The 16,474-nt window shown below is 47.7% G+C and overlaps 1 protein-coding gene across 1 annotated transcript in view; it reads right to left on the bottom strand.

Moving 5' to 3' along the window:
• The window catches only part of zgc:110329 (uncharacterized protein LOC550500 homolog), a 153,431-nt gene that overhangs the window by 119,064 nt on the left and 17,893 nt on the right, over nucleotides 1–16,474 (bottom strand). Inside the window, exon 2 of the mRNA XM_068001266.1 lies at nucleotides 13,715–13,900. Coding sequence (XP_067857367.1) covers nucleotides 13,715–13,900 — 186 coding nt within the window. The remainder of the gene's footprint in view (nucleotides 1–13,714; nucleotides 13,901–16,474) is intronic.

Here is a 16,474-nt window from a genome sequence, read left to right on the forward strand (position 1 = left end):
ATTGATATCAAAGCACAGCCTTTCTCACCCATGCGCTTTTCATCATGCTTTGCATCCAGCCCATTGGCAGGCAGCTAACCTGTTCCCAAGTATTCGTTCTCGGGATGTGGGCATCGCTGGCAAGGCCAGCATTTATTGCCCATCCCTAGTTGCCCTGAGAAAGTGGTGGTGGGCCGCCTTGAAACCGTGCAGACCTTCTGCTATTGGTGCTTCCCCCAAATAGCGTTCGATGGGGATTTCCCAGATTTTGACCCAGCCACTGATTAAACTGGTTTCTGCAAAGTGGACAAAAACAACAACTTGCATTTATATATCACACCTAACAGAGTAAAACATCCCAAGGCGTTTTACAGGAGCGATATCAGGTAAAAAAAAATTGACACCGAGTCACATAAGGAGATATTAGGACAGGTGACCAAAGAGGTGGGTTTTAAGGAGCATCTTAAAGGAGGAGAGAGAGGTAGAGAGGTTTAGGGAAGGAATTCCAGAGCTAAGGGCCTAGGAAGCAGGAGGCACGGCCACCCAATGGAGCGATGAAAATCAGGATGCACAAGAATTGGAGGAGTGCAGAGATCTCGGAGGGTTGGACAGCTGGAGGAGGTTACAGAGATAGGGAGGGGCGAGGCCAGGGAGGGATTTGAAAACAAGGACGAGAATTTTAAAACCGAGGCGTTCCCGGACTGGGAGCTGATGAAGGTCAGCGAGCACAGGGGGTGATGGGTGAACGGGACTTGGTGCGAATTTGGATACGGGCAGCAGGAGTTTTGGATGAGCTCAAGTTTATGGAGAGTGGAAGATGGGAGGTCGGCCAGGAGAGCATTGGAATAGTCAAGTCTAGAGGTAACAAAGGCATGGATGAGGGTTTCTGGAGCAGATGAGCTGAGGCAGGGGCGGAGACGGGCGATGTTACGGAGGCCGTCTTGGTGATGGAGCAGATATGTGGACGGACGCTCATCTCAGGGTCAAATGGGACGCCAAGGTTGCGAACGGTCTGGTTCAGCCTCAGGGAATGGCCAGGGAGAGGGATGGAGTCGGTGGCGAGGGAACAGAGTATGTGGCATCAGGGCAGCAGAGATGGTCCCCTTTTAGAGTACAATTGTAAACAATTTTACAACACCAAGTTATAGTCCAGCAATTTTATTTTAAATTCACAAGCTTTCGGAGATTTTCTCCTTCCTCAGGCAAATGTTTCAAGATCTCCTTGAAGCCTACGCATTTATACATATTGAACAATAAAACATGGTGTTTACAGACTGCCCCTGCAACTGCCCGTTGCCAAGGCAATCACCGTGTTCAGACAGAGAGGTGTTACCTGCAGAACCTCCGAATACACATTCAACAAAAAAACAAACAGGGAAAAAAAACAGAGAAAAAAAAAACACAGAGAGAGGCAGAAACATCCGGAAGGCAGAGAGAGCCAGCAAATGACCCATTATATTAAAAACAGATAACATTTGTTCGCTGGTGGGGTAACGTGTAGCGTGACATGAACCCAAGATCCCGGTTGAGGCCGTCCTCATGGGTGCGGAACTTGGCTATCAATTTCTGCTCGACAATTTTGCGTTGTCGTGTGTCTCGAAGGCCGCCTTGGAGTACGCTTACCCGAAGGTCGGTGGATGAATGTCCATGACTGCTGAAGTGTTCCCCGACTGGGAGGGAACCCTCCTGTTTGGCGATTGTTGCGCGGTGTCCGTTCATCCGTTGTCGCAGCGTCTGCATGGTCTCGAGTACAGTAAGATATCAGAACAGGCTCGCTCACCCTGGTCCATCAAGGTGCTGCACACTCGTTCAACCACACATGGCTGCTTAAACGAACTACATCAGGGACAGAGATGAACATGAACTAAAACATGCTGAGGAGCCCATTTTAAGTGACAACTTAGCTTCCTGTTTATTTAGTATATTTCCAATCTGCTGAACACAACCTGCTGTCAGGCACTGATATGAATTTGTTGAACGACCATCTCTCACCTAACCAACCATTTATAAAGGAGCTACCGTCTAAATTTAAATAAAAGCCCAGGAGATGAGTTAATCCATTTGTCACAACAAAAAACACCTTAACAGCTCATTCCACCGTGGAGAGTGGAACATGAAATTTGATTTAAAGTAACTGTCTGACAAAACATTCTTTATCTCTTCCCTGAGTCACCAACAGCTCCAGGCCTCCTCCGATAGCTCACCAAGTTTCTCCACAAATAGCTGACCCAGGCAGACCAGTGAGGCCCCAAGTTTAATTGCTGATCTGTGCTGAGCTGCCTGATCTCACCCAGATGGGGATGCTACAATTGGACTCAGTGCCCCTGCAGTCGCAGAGGGGGGAAAAAGGGTTTCTAATCCTTGCCTCTCCACCCCTGACGGAAGAGCAGGTGTGAACATCCAGTGAGAGGCAGGGTTGTGTCAGCAGCGAGGCCCTCCCTGGTTGAATATCCAGCTGCCACCCATCATCAGTTTGGCGAGTCATCCAATATCGAGGCTGACGCTCCCAATGCAGTCCTGCCGTCTTTCGGATGAGTTATTAAACCGAGGTCCCATCTGCCCTCTCAGGTGGACATGGAAGATCCCATGGCCACTATTTCGAAGAAGAGCAGGGGAGTTCTCCCCAGTGTCCTGGACCAATATTTATCCCTCAACCAACACCCAAAACAGATCGTCCGGTCATTATCTCATTGCTGTTTGTGGGATCTTGCTGTGCGCAAATTGGTTCGAGCGTTTCCTACATTCCAACAGTGACCACACTTCGAAAGTACTTCACTGGCCGTGATGAGCTTTGGGACCTTCTGAGGTTGTATAAGGCATGTTAACGTCTGACTTCAATCTGATAGCCACCTACAGCAAGCACACTTGCAATATTATTATTTGCTGAAAGGAAACATCAGCTGAGAGTGTATTTGCCTTGCCACAGAGGTGCTTAAGTAAACGTGTTGTTCTAATAAAGATCTCCCATTATCAGCCACTTTGGTGCTTCGAACAACTGAACCACCACAACACTCAATTTGCTGCAAAATATTGAGACAGCTTTCAGATTCCCATTTCTTGTTGCACAGTGTGGGCTTTTTCACTCCAGGAATTTTTGTATTCCGATCGCAAGATCGGTTTGGATGAAGGATCTCCAGGCTGGGGTTCCCAACTCTGGTTGGACGGAGTCCTGGAGGTTTCATCACATGACTTCCCACCCTGCTCAGCCAAACGGCCTTTTTTTTACCCCCATCTCCAATATTTTTATTACCAATAAACGAATTGTTCAGAGACAATCTTAACAGCTATTTTTAATCGCCTATTATTTTTAGCCCTGGTTACTCGGAGCTGTGTCCAGGAGGTGAATCTCGAATTCCTGAATCCAGAACAATCTTGGGAAAGAACGAAAGAACAAATTTGCATATCGGGCCTTTCACGACCTCGAGATGTTCCAAAGTGCATTAAAGCCAATGAAGTCCTTTTGAAGTGCAGTCACTGTTGTAATGTAGGAAACAGGGCAGCCAACATGCACACAGCAAGGTCCCACAAACAGCAATGTGATAATGACTAGATCATCTGTTTTTCAGTGATGTTGTTTGAAGGATAAATATTGGCCCAGGACACCGGGGAGAACTCCCCTGCTCGTCTTCGAAATAGTGTCATGGGATCTTTTACGTCCATCTGAGAGGACAGACAGGGCCTCGGTTTAATGTCTCATCCGAAAGATGACACCTCTCTCGGTACTGCACTGGGAGTGGAAGCCTGGATTAGGTGTTCAAATTTCTGGAGTGGGGCTTGAAACCAACTTTGTGACTTAGAGGCAAGGGAGCTGATTGACTGTGGAATGCATCATAACCAAACCTGATTTTTTTCTTAAACCAATGTCCTCACACATGCAATTTCCACAGGCTTTCACTAGATAGTGAGCTGGAGCGAGGGATGATCCTTCTCCGTGTGCACGGACAGTTGGGGGTGTGTGTGTGTGTGTGTGTGTGTGTGTGTGTGTGTATATATTTTTTTAAAAATTCGTTCATGAGATGTGGGCGTCGCTGGCGAGGCCGGCATTTATTGCCCATCCCTAATTGCCCTCGAGAAGGTGGTGGTGAGCCGCCTTCTTGAACCGCTGCAGTCCGTGTGGTGAAGGTTCTCCCACAATGCTGTCAGGTTGGGAGTTCCAGGATTTTGACGCAGTGACGATGAAGGAACGGCGATATATTTCCAAGTCGGGATGGTGTGCGACTTGGAGGGGAACGTGCAGGTGGTGTTGTTCCCATGTACCTGTTGCCCTTGTCCTTCTGGGTGGGAGAGGTCGCGGGTTTGGGAGGTGCTGTCGAAGACGCCTTGGCGAGTTGCTGCAGTGCATCCTGTGGATGGTACACACTGCAGCCACTGTGCGCCGGTGCTGAAGGGAGTGAATGTTTCGGGTGGTGAATGGGGGACAATGAAGCGGGCTGCTTTATCCTGGATGGTGTCGAGCTTCTTGAGTGTTGTTGGAGCTGCACTCATCCAGGCAAGTGGAGAGTATTCCATCACACTCCTGACTTGTGCCTTGTAGATGGTGGAAAGGCTTTGGGGAGTCAGGAGGTGAGTCACTCGCTGCAGAATACCCACCCTCTGACCTGCTTTTGTAGCCACAGTATTTATATGGCTGGTCCAGTTCAGTTTCTGGTCAATGGTGACCCCCAGGATGTTGATGGTGGGGGATTCAGTGATGGTAATGCCATTGAATGTCAAGGGGAGGTGGTTGGATTCTCTCTTGTTGGAGATGGTCATTGCCTGGCACTAATGTTACTTGCCACTTATCAGCCCAAGCCTGGATGTTGTCCAGGTCTTGCTGCATGCAGGCTCGGACTGCTTCATTATCTGAGGGGTTGCGAATGGAACTGAACACTGTGCAATCATCAGCGAACATCCCCATTTCTGACCTTATGATGGAGGGAAGGTCATTGATGAAGCAGCTGAAGATGGTTGGGCCGAGGACACTGTATGTGTCCAAGTGTGTGTGTGTGTGTGCGTGTGCGCGGTGTCGGGGTGGTGATTTTATTCATTGACAAGCTTCAACAGTGACTAGTTCACACGTAGCTGCCAACAAGCTCAAATCCTGCAACTTTCCTTAAGTGTTTTCTTAAATGTTGTCGTCACGTGGGAAGTTTTAAACTTGGTGTGAGCCATTAATGTTAACAAAATTCACCAAATCCCAGAACTCGCGTGTGGTTCGCAAACGCCGGCGAAGCAATGTCACCGCTGGGTTGCTGCAATAATTCCACCATTTGAAGTAGAAAGAGTGAATTGCCGGGTTATTCGCTGCTTGTTGCTCAATTCTATGAGGTTCATCCACTGGTTGGGAGATGTTAATCAGGCCCCCACCCCCGTGTGCCCCCCACCCCCCCAGCTCCGTGAGTGCCCCCCACTCCCCAGCTCCATGTGTGCCCCCCACTCTGTGTGCCTCCCATTCCGTGTGTTCGGACACCCCCTGGACTAGGGCATCATGGAAGTATTGAAGACAAGGGATCTATCGCCCCATGTTGCACTTTTTATCCATTCCTCCCCTAGCTGACTGATTTCCAGTGACAGGTACTTCCACTATTTATTTTGACTTAAATAGCTGCAAATGACCCGACGCTCAGGGACACAAACTCTCCCAGTCAGAGCGAAGACTCGTTCTGAAATGTGGGACGATCCAGTCCATATAAATCCAGAAAGGGGATGCTGGCCCTCTGACTGACACATCTAATTCACCACTGAAATACCTCAATTCAAAGCCTTAACTGGTCTATTAGTTTTGTCAGCAGCACTTTGCCAGATGCTTCCGTTAATTTGTCAGACGGTCAAAAATAATCAACAGTTAACTCCGAGGAACTGAGGGAGTAACTGTGTTTGTCACATGCCGAACACGGATGTGTAAGTCACGGAGAACCAACTTTGCCAAAGGGCTTTAGATACCGGAGACAGCTCACGAAAGAGAAGATATTTAAAAGAATAAAAATCTCCCCAGCAGCTTGATGGACCTGAACTTCTCAGCTGATCTTGAAATGTTGTTCCTTTCTCTAGAGTTTGTTTCATTCATTTGCCGAGTGATAAAGTGCCAAGTGTTATACTGAAGCTCTGCATCCTTCACCAAACTCAGGGAAGCCTCACACAGAAAAAGAACTCTTATTTATACTGTGCCCATCACAATCTCAGGACAGCCAATGGAATAATCTTGAAGTGTGCTCACTGTTGTGATCAAGGGAAACGCGGCAGCCAATTTGTGCACAGCAAGATCCCACCAACACCAATGAGATAAATGACCAGATAATCTGTTTTTCGTGAGGTTGGTTGAGGGATAAATATTGGCACCAGGACACCAGGGAGAACTCCCCTGCTCTCCTTCGAATTAGTGCCATGGGATCTTTAACGTCCACCTGAGAGAGCAGACAGGGGAGGCCGACTTCAATGGAAATAAATCTTGGCAGAGATGTGAAATGGGCTGTTGACGAGCTATTGCCCGTTTTACACTATCGCACAAAGTCAAAATTATGCCCAATGGGTCTAGATTTGAATCCCAGTCTCGGGGGTGAAAGGCCAGAATTCAGCTCACTGCGTCACCTTGTCTCTTAATGTCTCTCGGGACATGGAGCAACTTGTGTCTCAGATACAGAGCATCTTGATCAGTCACAATAAGTGCAAAGATGTGTCTAGTTACGCCTCAGGGCCAAGAACATCAGGATTTCCAATTTCAGCTGAAAATCTCCCACCAGGAGAGAGTTTCAGTTCTGCCCGTTTAGCCGGAAAGCCAAATCTCAACTGAGTCCGCAGAAGTCAAGTTTACAGCCGCCATACCGTCCGCTCGAGTTAATCAAACTTATCTCCCAAAGTTAGAAAAAGCACATCAAGTAGCACGTAAACAACTTGACATCCCGCCCGAAGGCTTTGAAGATGAAAATACTAAGCAGGAACACTTACCATTCATTCCCACTTAAATTCATAAAAAGCCACACAATGGAACCTGACGATTGATTCTACACAGTAAGTGACAATTCCACTAAACTACTTTTATTTCCATGGCAACCACTTTAATTGAAATTATTTTAGCCGTGATCACAAAGGCTGTGCTAATGCAGTGGTTTTTATCTCAAGTTTTTTTTTTCTTCTTGACTTTGCCTTAATACCTGGATAATAAATGACCCTAACTCCTGACATTATTATGGTTCTCCTACAAAATGACAATGACCCTAATTATCACTGTTGCACAGGAACTGGCATCTGAAGTACGTGAGACCCAACAGCTCATCTCTATTCACCACCCGTTTGCAGCACACAGTAAAAGTCGCACGCAAATTAGCTGAACGTACAGTGGATGTCTCACAACTGCCATCTTCTTTCCTGCAGCAAATTTAACTTCAGTCAGGGCCCCAACTCTCCTCTGGTTTTATAATTGTCAAAATAATTTTTCGTTGGCTTCCTCACGCCTCAGCTTCTTGAGCAGTGAGCAGCGAGCAGCTGAACCGTACAGACCAGCAATGGACCAAGTTCGTTGACTGGTCTTGGCTGAGTTAGAAAAGGAAGAACTTGCATTTATATAGCACCTCTCCCATCCTCAGGACATTGCAAAGTGCTTCGCAGCCAATGAAATGTTGTCCAGGACACCTGGAGAACTCCGCTGCTCCTGTTCAAACAGTGCCACGGAAACCTTTATACTTCAGAGGGCAGACGGGGCTTCGGTTTAACACATCATCAGAAAGACGGCATCTCCGACATCGCAGTGTTCCCTCAGCACCGCACTGAAGTGTCAGCCCTCGATTATAAACTCATGTCTTGGAGCGGGGGGGCTTGAACCCGTGACTTTCTGACACGGACAAGTCGTCACAGATCTAGGTCGGTGTGGCAGTCAAGGCACTACAGTTGGCCTCAAAGCCCCTTGGCTGGGTGGGGAAAAGTGGCTGGAGTCTCCCTCCCAATCACCACACAGCGATACCTGCTGGAAGAACATGTGCGTTTGACGACGGGTGTGATGCCGTCCACAGTTGAATAACATGTTGTCGAGGCTCACGGATGAAGAATTGAGACTCGGGCTAACAACTTTTGTTGACGGTTTCTGTGGTGACGGCCCTTCAGGATGCGATCCATCACTGACGTTTATTCTCAATACTTCAAGGCACACAAGGGCACTCGGCTTTGGGAGAGAAGGTTGCTGTGGTTTTCCACGGGAGCGGCAGTGTTGTGAAAGGTTGCCTGCGTGGCCCCTTCCCATTACTTAGCGAATCCTACAGACTCCTTTCAATTTGTTTGTATTTACAGGAAATGGCTGCCCCGAAGCCTCAATTGATTGGGGAATTTGTAGCAGAGCCGTACAGACCAGAAGGTCCCAGGTTTGATTCCCAGTCTGCGCTGAGTTACCTGATCTCAGGCAGGTTGGCAGTACGGGCACGGCAAGTCGTCTCGGTGTCCCTGAGCTAAATCAGGCAGGGTTCCTGCTCCTAATTCTTGTCTGGTGACCCCGCTCGAAAGTAAATCTCTCGGGGTCGGCAGGACTATTACGTTCTCACCATTGAATATCCTGCCAATACCCGAGGTTTCGGATCAAACATGAAGAATAACCACTTGAGTGAGGTACCGAAATGGTCGCCAGCATCCGTTAAACGTACTCCCCGCCCAGAAAAAGGAGGAAGAGGGAAAATTTGAAGGAAGAACAAAAGGATTAGGAGGTATTACAGGCTGCATAGATAGTCCTTCAATGCAGACTGTTATAAAGATTGGTCACACTCATGCACATTCCATTTTTATGACTGTGGAATATCACTGGTAGAATTATAGAATGACAGAATGATACAGCACAGGGGGCCATTCAGCCCATCGTACCTGTGCTGGCTCTTTGAAAGAGCTATCCAATTAATCCCATTCCCCTGCTCTTTCCCCATCGCCCTGCAAACTTTTCCCTTCAAGTATTTATCCAATTCCCATTTGAAAGTTATTACTGAATCTGCTAAAACCACCCTTTCAGGCAGCGCATTCCAGATCATAACAACTCGCTGCGTAAAAATGTTTTTCCTCATCTCGCCTCTGGTTCTTTTACCAATTACCTTAAATCTGGGTCCTCTGGTTGCCGACCCTTCTGCCACTGGAAACAGTTTCTCTTTATTTACTCTGTCAAAACGCTTCATGATTTTGAACACCTCCATCAAATCTCCCCTCAACCTTCTCTGCTCTAAGGAGAACAACCCCAGCTTCTCCAGTCTCTCCACATAACTGAAGTCCCTCATCCCTGGTACCATTCTTGTAAATCTCCTCTGCACCCTCTCTGAGGCCTTCACATCCTTCCTAAAGTGCGGTGCCCAGAATTGGACATAATATTCCAGCTCAGGCCAAACCAGTGATTTAGAAAGATTTAGCATAACAACAACGACAACAACTTGCATTTATATAGAGCCTTTAACTCAGTAAAATGTCCCAAAACACTTCACAGGAGCGATCAAACTAAATTTCATATCGAGCCACATAAGGAGATATTAGGACAGGTGACCAAAAGCTTGGTCAAAGAGGTAGGCTTTAAGAAGTGTCTTAAAGGAGGAAAAGGAGAGGTAGGGAGGCGGAGAGGTTTAGGGAGGGAATTCCAGAGCTCAGGGCCGAGGCAGCTGAAGGCACGGCCGCCAATGGCAAAGTGATTAAAATGGGGGAGGCGCAAGCGGAAAGAATTGGAGGAGTGCAGAGATCTCGGAGGGTTGTAGGGCCGGAGGAGGTTACAGAGATAGGGAGGGGGGGTGAGGGCCATGGAGGGATTTGAAAACAAGGATGAGAATTTTAAAATCGAGGTGTTCCCGGACCGGGAGCCAATGGAGGTCAGCGAGCACGGGGGGTGGGGGGAGTGATGGGTGAACGGGACTTGGTGCGAGTTAGGATACGGGGCAGCAGAGTTTTGGATGAGCTGAAGTTTATGGAGGGTGGAGGATGGGAGGCCGGCCAGGAGAGCATTGGAATAGTCAAGTCTCGAGGTAACAAAGGACTTACAACAAGTCCAGGGGAGGGACAGGGACATCAATTCTTGCATAACAGCTCGAACAATTTAGATTTGTTCAATGCATCAAAGAATAATTAAACACGGACAGGCAGAAAATTATAACAATTGTTTCTGAAAGGTTTTTAATACTCTAAAGCCTACAGGGTCTTCACCTGTACTTATCTCAATAAAATGAACAGTCTGCCTCCACCATTCACCCTTCATCTCCAACCGCCCTCAAGGGCACTGAAGCTGGGCTGGTGCCAACCTCTAACTGGAAATAAAGAATTATCATCTGCGTATTGCTGGCAAACTATTGTCAGCCTGCAAAGGGCACAATGGATGTGGGATGTGGGCCTCGTTCCATCCCACTTAAATACAATGAAGAGGCAAGGGCTATAATTAGCCCTGGCAGAATAAGCTCCTGAGTGCAACACAAACACGAAAACAGGCCAGTGAATTGCATGGTCGGCCGAGTTACCAAAATAAAAACTACAAGTGCATTCTATTCACACGGCAAATAGAAAACATCCTTCAGAGCAAGGAATACACCAACGTGATTGACAAGCTGCTTTAAATTAAAAATAGGCTCGCAAAATATGAGATGCGCAGTTTCTGCTGCCAGCTTCCAGCCAGCCAGAATTAACCAGCACAAGAACACAAGGACAGGCAAGGACGCCCAATTCCGACCTCGCGCATCCAGATTTTAATCGCTCCACCACTGGGCGGCCGTGCCTTCAGCTGCTTCGGCCAAAGCTCTGGAATTCCCTCCCGAAACCTCTCCGCCTCTCTCCTCCTTCAAGGCGCTCCTTAAGCCCGACCTCATTGACCAAGTCCTGATGTCTCCTTATGTGGCTCGGTGTCAAATTTTGTCTGATAATCGCTCCTGTGAAGCGCCTTGGGACGTTTTACTACGTTAAAGGCGCTATATAAATGCAGGTTGTTGCCGTTGCTGTTGTTTGAGTAAAGAAGTTCTTTCCAGCAACACTTGTGAATCGAGTTTTCACTCCTTTATATCGATGTCCTTGTAAAGTGACTGACTGCCTGAAGTAATATTCCCTTCACTATACCATGTAGTGTTTTATAGACTCTCATATCCACTGCACACTGATATTAATACAATCCTTTCTGGAGGTTTGAATCACAGTTTGTGCTGAAGGTCCCAGCTTTAATTCCCAGGCCTAGAATTTCGATGAGGCCGTGCCCTGGAGGAATGCTCCTCCTCGTTCCACATTAAAACCGGCCACCACTCACCTCCCCCTCCCAATCGCTGCCTCGACCCCCCCAATCGCTCCCCCCAGCTTGCAAGATCTACCTGAGCGGCCACTGGCAGTGACCTGACATTCTACAGGTCTTCGCCAGTGAGTGGCCCAGGGACGTCCAGTCAGATGTAAAGGAGGCCCCGAGGCCCGAGGCCCATCCTTTGATCCCTGTGTCCGGTTCACGCTGGCTGACCAATTTGTGGGCCAATCTAAGTCACCGCAGCAGCAACTGGGGCATCAGTTTTTTTTTTATTCGTTCATGGGATGTGGGTGTCGCTGGCGAGGCCGGCATTTATTGCCCATCCCTAATTGCCCTTGAGAAGGTGGTGGTGAGCCGCCTTCTTGAACCGCTGCAGTCCGTGTGGTGACGGTTCTCCCACAGTGCTGTTAGGAAGGGAGTTCCAGGATTTTGACCCAGCGACGATGAAGGAACGGCGATATATTTCCAAGTCTGGATGGTGTGTGACTTGGAGGGGAACGTGCAGGTGGTGTTGTTCCCATGTGCCTGCTCTCTTATCCTTCTAGGTGGTCGAGGTCGCGGGTTTGGGAGGTGCTGTCGAAGAAGCCTTGGCGAGTTGCTGCAGTGCATCCTGTGGATGGTGCACATTGCAGCCACAGTGCGCCGGTGGTGAAGGGAGTGAATGTTTAGGGTGGTAGATGGGATGCCAATCAAGCGGGCTGCTTTATCTTGGATGGTGTCGAGCTTCTTGAGTGTTGTTGGAGCTGCACTGCAATGAAATCTCGTACTTCTATTGTCTTTAGCGAGACACCGCGAGGAAGTCAGAGGAGAACTCAGGCAGGGTTCCTGATCACTGCCCAGTGACCTCCGCTGCAAAGTAAGTGAGCACCAGACTGGATTTGGCTCTGATGCCTTCTCGAGACGATAGCTCACCAACACACACATGGAGACTAGCCACATTCTGGAGTGACCTCAGGCTGAGTTATCACACAGCAAGTAAAAAAGTGTCCATTTGGCTCAGTTGTTCGCACTCTCTCTGTCAGAAGGTTGTGGGTTAAAGTCTCACTTCCAGTTTCGAGGGCAGAGGATCAGAGGAGTTAACAAAGAGAATCCTTGCCAGAACGGATGGAGCAGGCGGCTTGTAGTTTTATGGTGAAGCTACTTGAATAATGTTCGGCTGGAAAAAGGCCTGTTGCTGCCTGGTGATTCGTTTGATTCTTGTGGTTAAAAATCCGCGGTTACCTCTGGTGACGCAAATTGACAGAGCAGGAAAGGAAGGGACTCACTCCCCAGTCTGCTCTTCAGTGGAGAAGGCTCAAGTCACCAGGAAAGAAAACATAAAGTGATGGGCTTCCCGCAACAGCTGATAACACTGCAATCCTACTTGTGAGAAGCTTGTTCACTGCCAGTGTGCAATGGGTACAGTCGTGTAGCGGTTATGTCACTGGACTAGCAATCCCGAGAACGTGAGTGCAAATCCCACCATTGAGAATTTGAATTCAGCTTTAAAAATCTGGAAATAAAAAGCCGGTCTCAGTAAAGTGACCGTGAAGCTGTCGGATTGTCATAAAAACCCAACTGGTTCACTAATGTCCTTTAGGGAAGGAAACCTGCCGTCCTTACACCAGTCTGGGCCCATACGTGACTCCAGCCCCACACTGATGTGGTCGACTCTTAAATGCCCTCTGAAGTGGCTGAGCAAGTCACTCAGTTGTATCGAACTTCTCAGGGCAACTCTCGATGGGCAATAAATGCTGGACTTGCACGAGAAAAGGAGAACAGTCTGTACTAGTGGGAGGCTGCCAGCTTCTAATCAAAGACCTGGATGCGATGAGTGCATCTCCTCACACACACACACTGCAGTGCTGCCTCTCAGACTGCCAGGCCACCACAGATAAGGATTATTGAGCCCACATTCTTGATGACTGGGTGCCCCAATAACATGTGTTGGGAGAGGTCTGTTTGGTTTGTCCTTTAAATCTCAGTGTGGGAGCTGCAGCTCTGTTCCTTTCTCCTTCAGCCTCTCAAAGTGAACGGTGACGCTCGTTTCAAAAACATATCTTGCTAAAAACATGCTTATTAATCATCTCCATTCCCCTAATGCCTCACTTTATGTGCCATGAGCTATATTATGCACCTCTTTCCAGCTCTGCAATATAACCAGATGGTCATTCAACCCACTATCATCCTTCCACCCCCGCGGCCCCCACTTTTCTTGTTCCCCTCAGTTGTGTTAAGTAAGTGTCTCATTTGGCTGTCAGTTCCCAGTTCTGTTTAAGGGTTCACTCCTGGCGCACGAAGCTGCCTTCTCTCTTTGTCGATGCTGACCGATCTGTTATGTATTTCCGCCATTTTATTACTAAAGTAAAACAGCTCCCAGACTACAGGACGTCGGAGGGACATGTCGCCGTTTAAATAGGTCGCAGCTGACCGAGAAACTCAATCACGTGCAGCAAGTGAAGAGCACAACCTGGTGCTTTCTCACCTTTACACCGCGGTGGTTAACCTTGAAGACTCATGTCGGAAAAATGCAATTTAGTTTTACGAGATGGAGCTCACCACTTTCAGCAGCAGTCGGTTGTCTCTGAGTGCTCCGACCATGCCAGCAAAGGAGACCACGAACATGATCACACCCAACAGTAATAGGATGATGGCTGGGGCGATAAAGAACCCTTCCACCGTCTTGTTCTCCTGCCTCTCCACTTCTGCGTAAATCCCAACGCACAGGATAAGTAGCCCCAGCAGCTGCAAAAAAAAAAAAAAAACATTTTTTTAAAAAAAAAACTATTACCAATCACGTTCAACAGAACAACCCGGGAAAGAGTCAAGAATAATTCAAACTTGCTTCATGGGAAGATTTTGCCTGCAGGCAAAAATAAACAAATGCAGGGGGTGTTCCTCTTGGAAACTGAACAGTGGGGATCGGGTATCGCATTGGGTTAGACGCTGGCCTTCCACTTTTGGGACCTGGGTTCAAATGAAAAATCACTGCAATAAGTCGTTCTCAGCTCCAGAAAGCACAAGTGAAACTCCCCCACACTCTCCAACCACAACAACAACCCGCATTAAGATCGCACCTTTAACGTAGTAAAACGTCCCAAGGCGTTTCACAGGAGCGTAGTCAGACAAAAATGTGACACTGAGCCAAAGGAGATATTAGGACAGGTGACCAAAAGATTGGTCAAAGAGGTAGGTTTTAAGGAGCGTCTTAAAAGGAGGAGAGAGAGAGGCGGAGAGGTTTAGGGAGGGAGTTCCAGAGCTTCGGGCCCAGACAGTTGAAGGCACGGCCGCCAATGGTCGGGCTCACGAACTGCTCACTTCCGCCAGTCTCAGCCGACCCGGACAACAGCTGCCACCTTATAATTCTCAGTCTAACTCAACCAGGGTACTTCACAAACTGGAAGCTGGAATCCCTCTGTCCCTCATTATAATATCTGTCAATGAACTCACTGGCGATTCGCCAGGTAGACCATAGAATGGGCCAAAAAGCCCAAAGGCAATTCAGAGGGTTCACTGTTAGTTCAGAAAACCACCGCAAACATCTTCTGGCTCATGTTGCTACAAATTTTATGAATAAAGTATATTTTTTGAAAAAAAAACAGAGTAATGTAGGTCCAGGACTACGTGCTCAGGGACGCACTGAGGATGGGTGCGGCCGCCGCAAAGGCTCTGTGGGGAAAGGAAACCATTTGGAGCCTTCCCGCCATTGTATACCGAGGGGATGCAATCAGGGAAAAAAAACCCTGGGCAGAATGTAAACTTCAAATTGCTGTAATGTGCCTGTAATGAATCTGTAATGTACCTGTAATGAATCTGTAATCAATAATCTATATTGAGTGTAATGCAATGAGACACCCCAGAGTGTCATGAACTGTAATTACGTACAATGTGTTCATTGAACTGCACTTGATGTAACCTGCAAATTGTAAAAACCTGTACTGTGTCCGTTTGGAATGTGATATGACAACTGTATTGTATGTATTGCTGCAAATTTTATGAATAAAGTATATTTTTGGAAAAAAAAATTTTGCTGCCAAAATAGTTCCTTGCCTTGATTTTACACTGAAACTACCCAGAAAAAAAAAATTGAATTTTGAGGCCCAGGAGAACTTGCAGCTCTTCGTCAAATAGTGTCATGGGGCCTTGGCCTAACATGGCACCTCCAAAAACGCAGCACTCCCTCAGCAGCCCAGGTTCTCTGGTCAGGTCCTGGATTGAGACTTGAACCCACAACCTTCTGACTCAGAAGTGAGAGCGTTACCATCTGAGCCAAGCCGACAAGCATAGACTTGGCTTGTATTCCCTTGAATATAGAAGATTTAGGGGGTGATCTTATTGAGATGTTTAAGATGATTGAAGGATTTGATCGGGTGGAGAGAGAGAAACTATTTCCTCTGGTGGGGGGAGTCCAGAACAAGGGGGGGGGGGACCTTAAAATTAGAGCTAGGCTGTTCAGGGGTGATGTCAGGAAGCACTTCTTCACACAAAGGGGAGTGGGAATCTGGAACACTCTTCCCCTAAAAAGCTGTTAAGGTTGGGAGTCAGAACGGAGATTGATAGATTTTTGTTCGGCAAGGGTATTAAGGGATACGGAACCAAGGCAGGGAGATGGAGTTAAGATACAGATCTGCCATGATCTCGGTGAATGGTGGAACTGGCCCGAGGGGCTGAATGGCCTCCTCCTGTTCCTCTGCCCCAGAGCTTCGAGATTTTGTTCCAAGAAATCTCAGGGTGTCCACCCCAGACGGTTGGTGCTGCAAAAATATCACCCGAAGAGGCGGGGGGGGGGGAGGAGGAGGAGTGGTGCTCTTTTGAGGTCGGAACTGAGGAATATGGAGAACTTGACTCTGGAAGTAACCACGCTTCATGTGAAATAGAAACAGAAAATGTTGGAAACACTCGGCAGGTTCAGGCAGCGTCTGCGGAGAGAGATGCAGAGTTAATATTTCAGGTCGATGACCTTCCATCAGCGCTGGAAGAAGTTGGAGGTTTCCAGCATCCCGCAGTACTTTGCTTTTGTTTTCACGATACACGTGACCAGGGAGTCCTTGAGGACTGAATAAAATCAAAAAAGAGCTTTCTTTTTGATCCTTACCTATTCAGTACGAGAAGTGATTCAAAAAAGTCACAATCCCAAGGCCGCATGGAAAGGTTTTCTCATTCAACTGAACACTGGTTTGAATTGATTTTCATGAAAATTTCTCTTTTTAACGCTGAGCAGCGATATAATCAGGCGAAACATCTCAAAAAAAAAAGGATGGAGTCCACAACGTAATGCTGATGAATTATCAGTACAATCTGCGAATCGCAAGTCACAGG

This window comes from Heptranchias perlo, chromosome 20, assembly GCF_035084215.1.
Source record: "Heptranchias perlo isolate sHepPer1 chromosome 20, sHepPer1.hap1, whole genome shotgun sequence".
NCBI lineage: Eukaryota > Metazoa > Chordata > Chondrichthyes > Hexanchiformes > Hexanchidae > Heptranchias > Heptranchias perlo.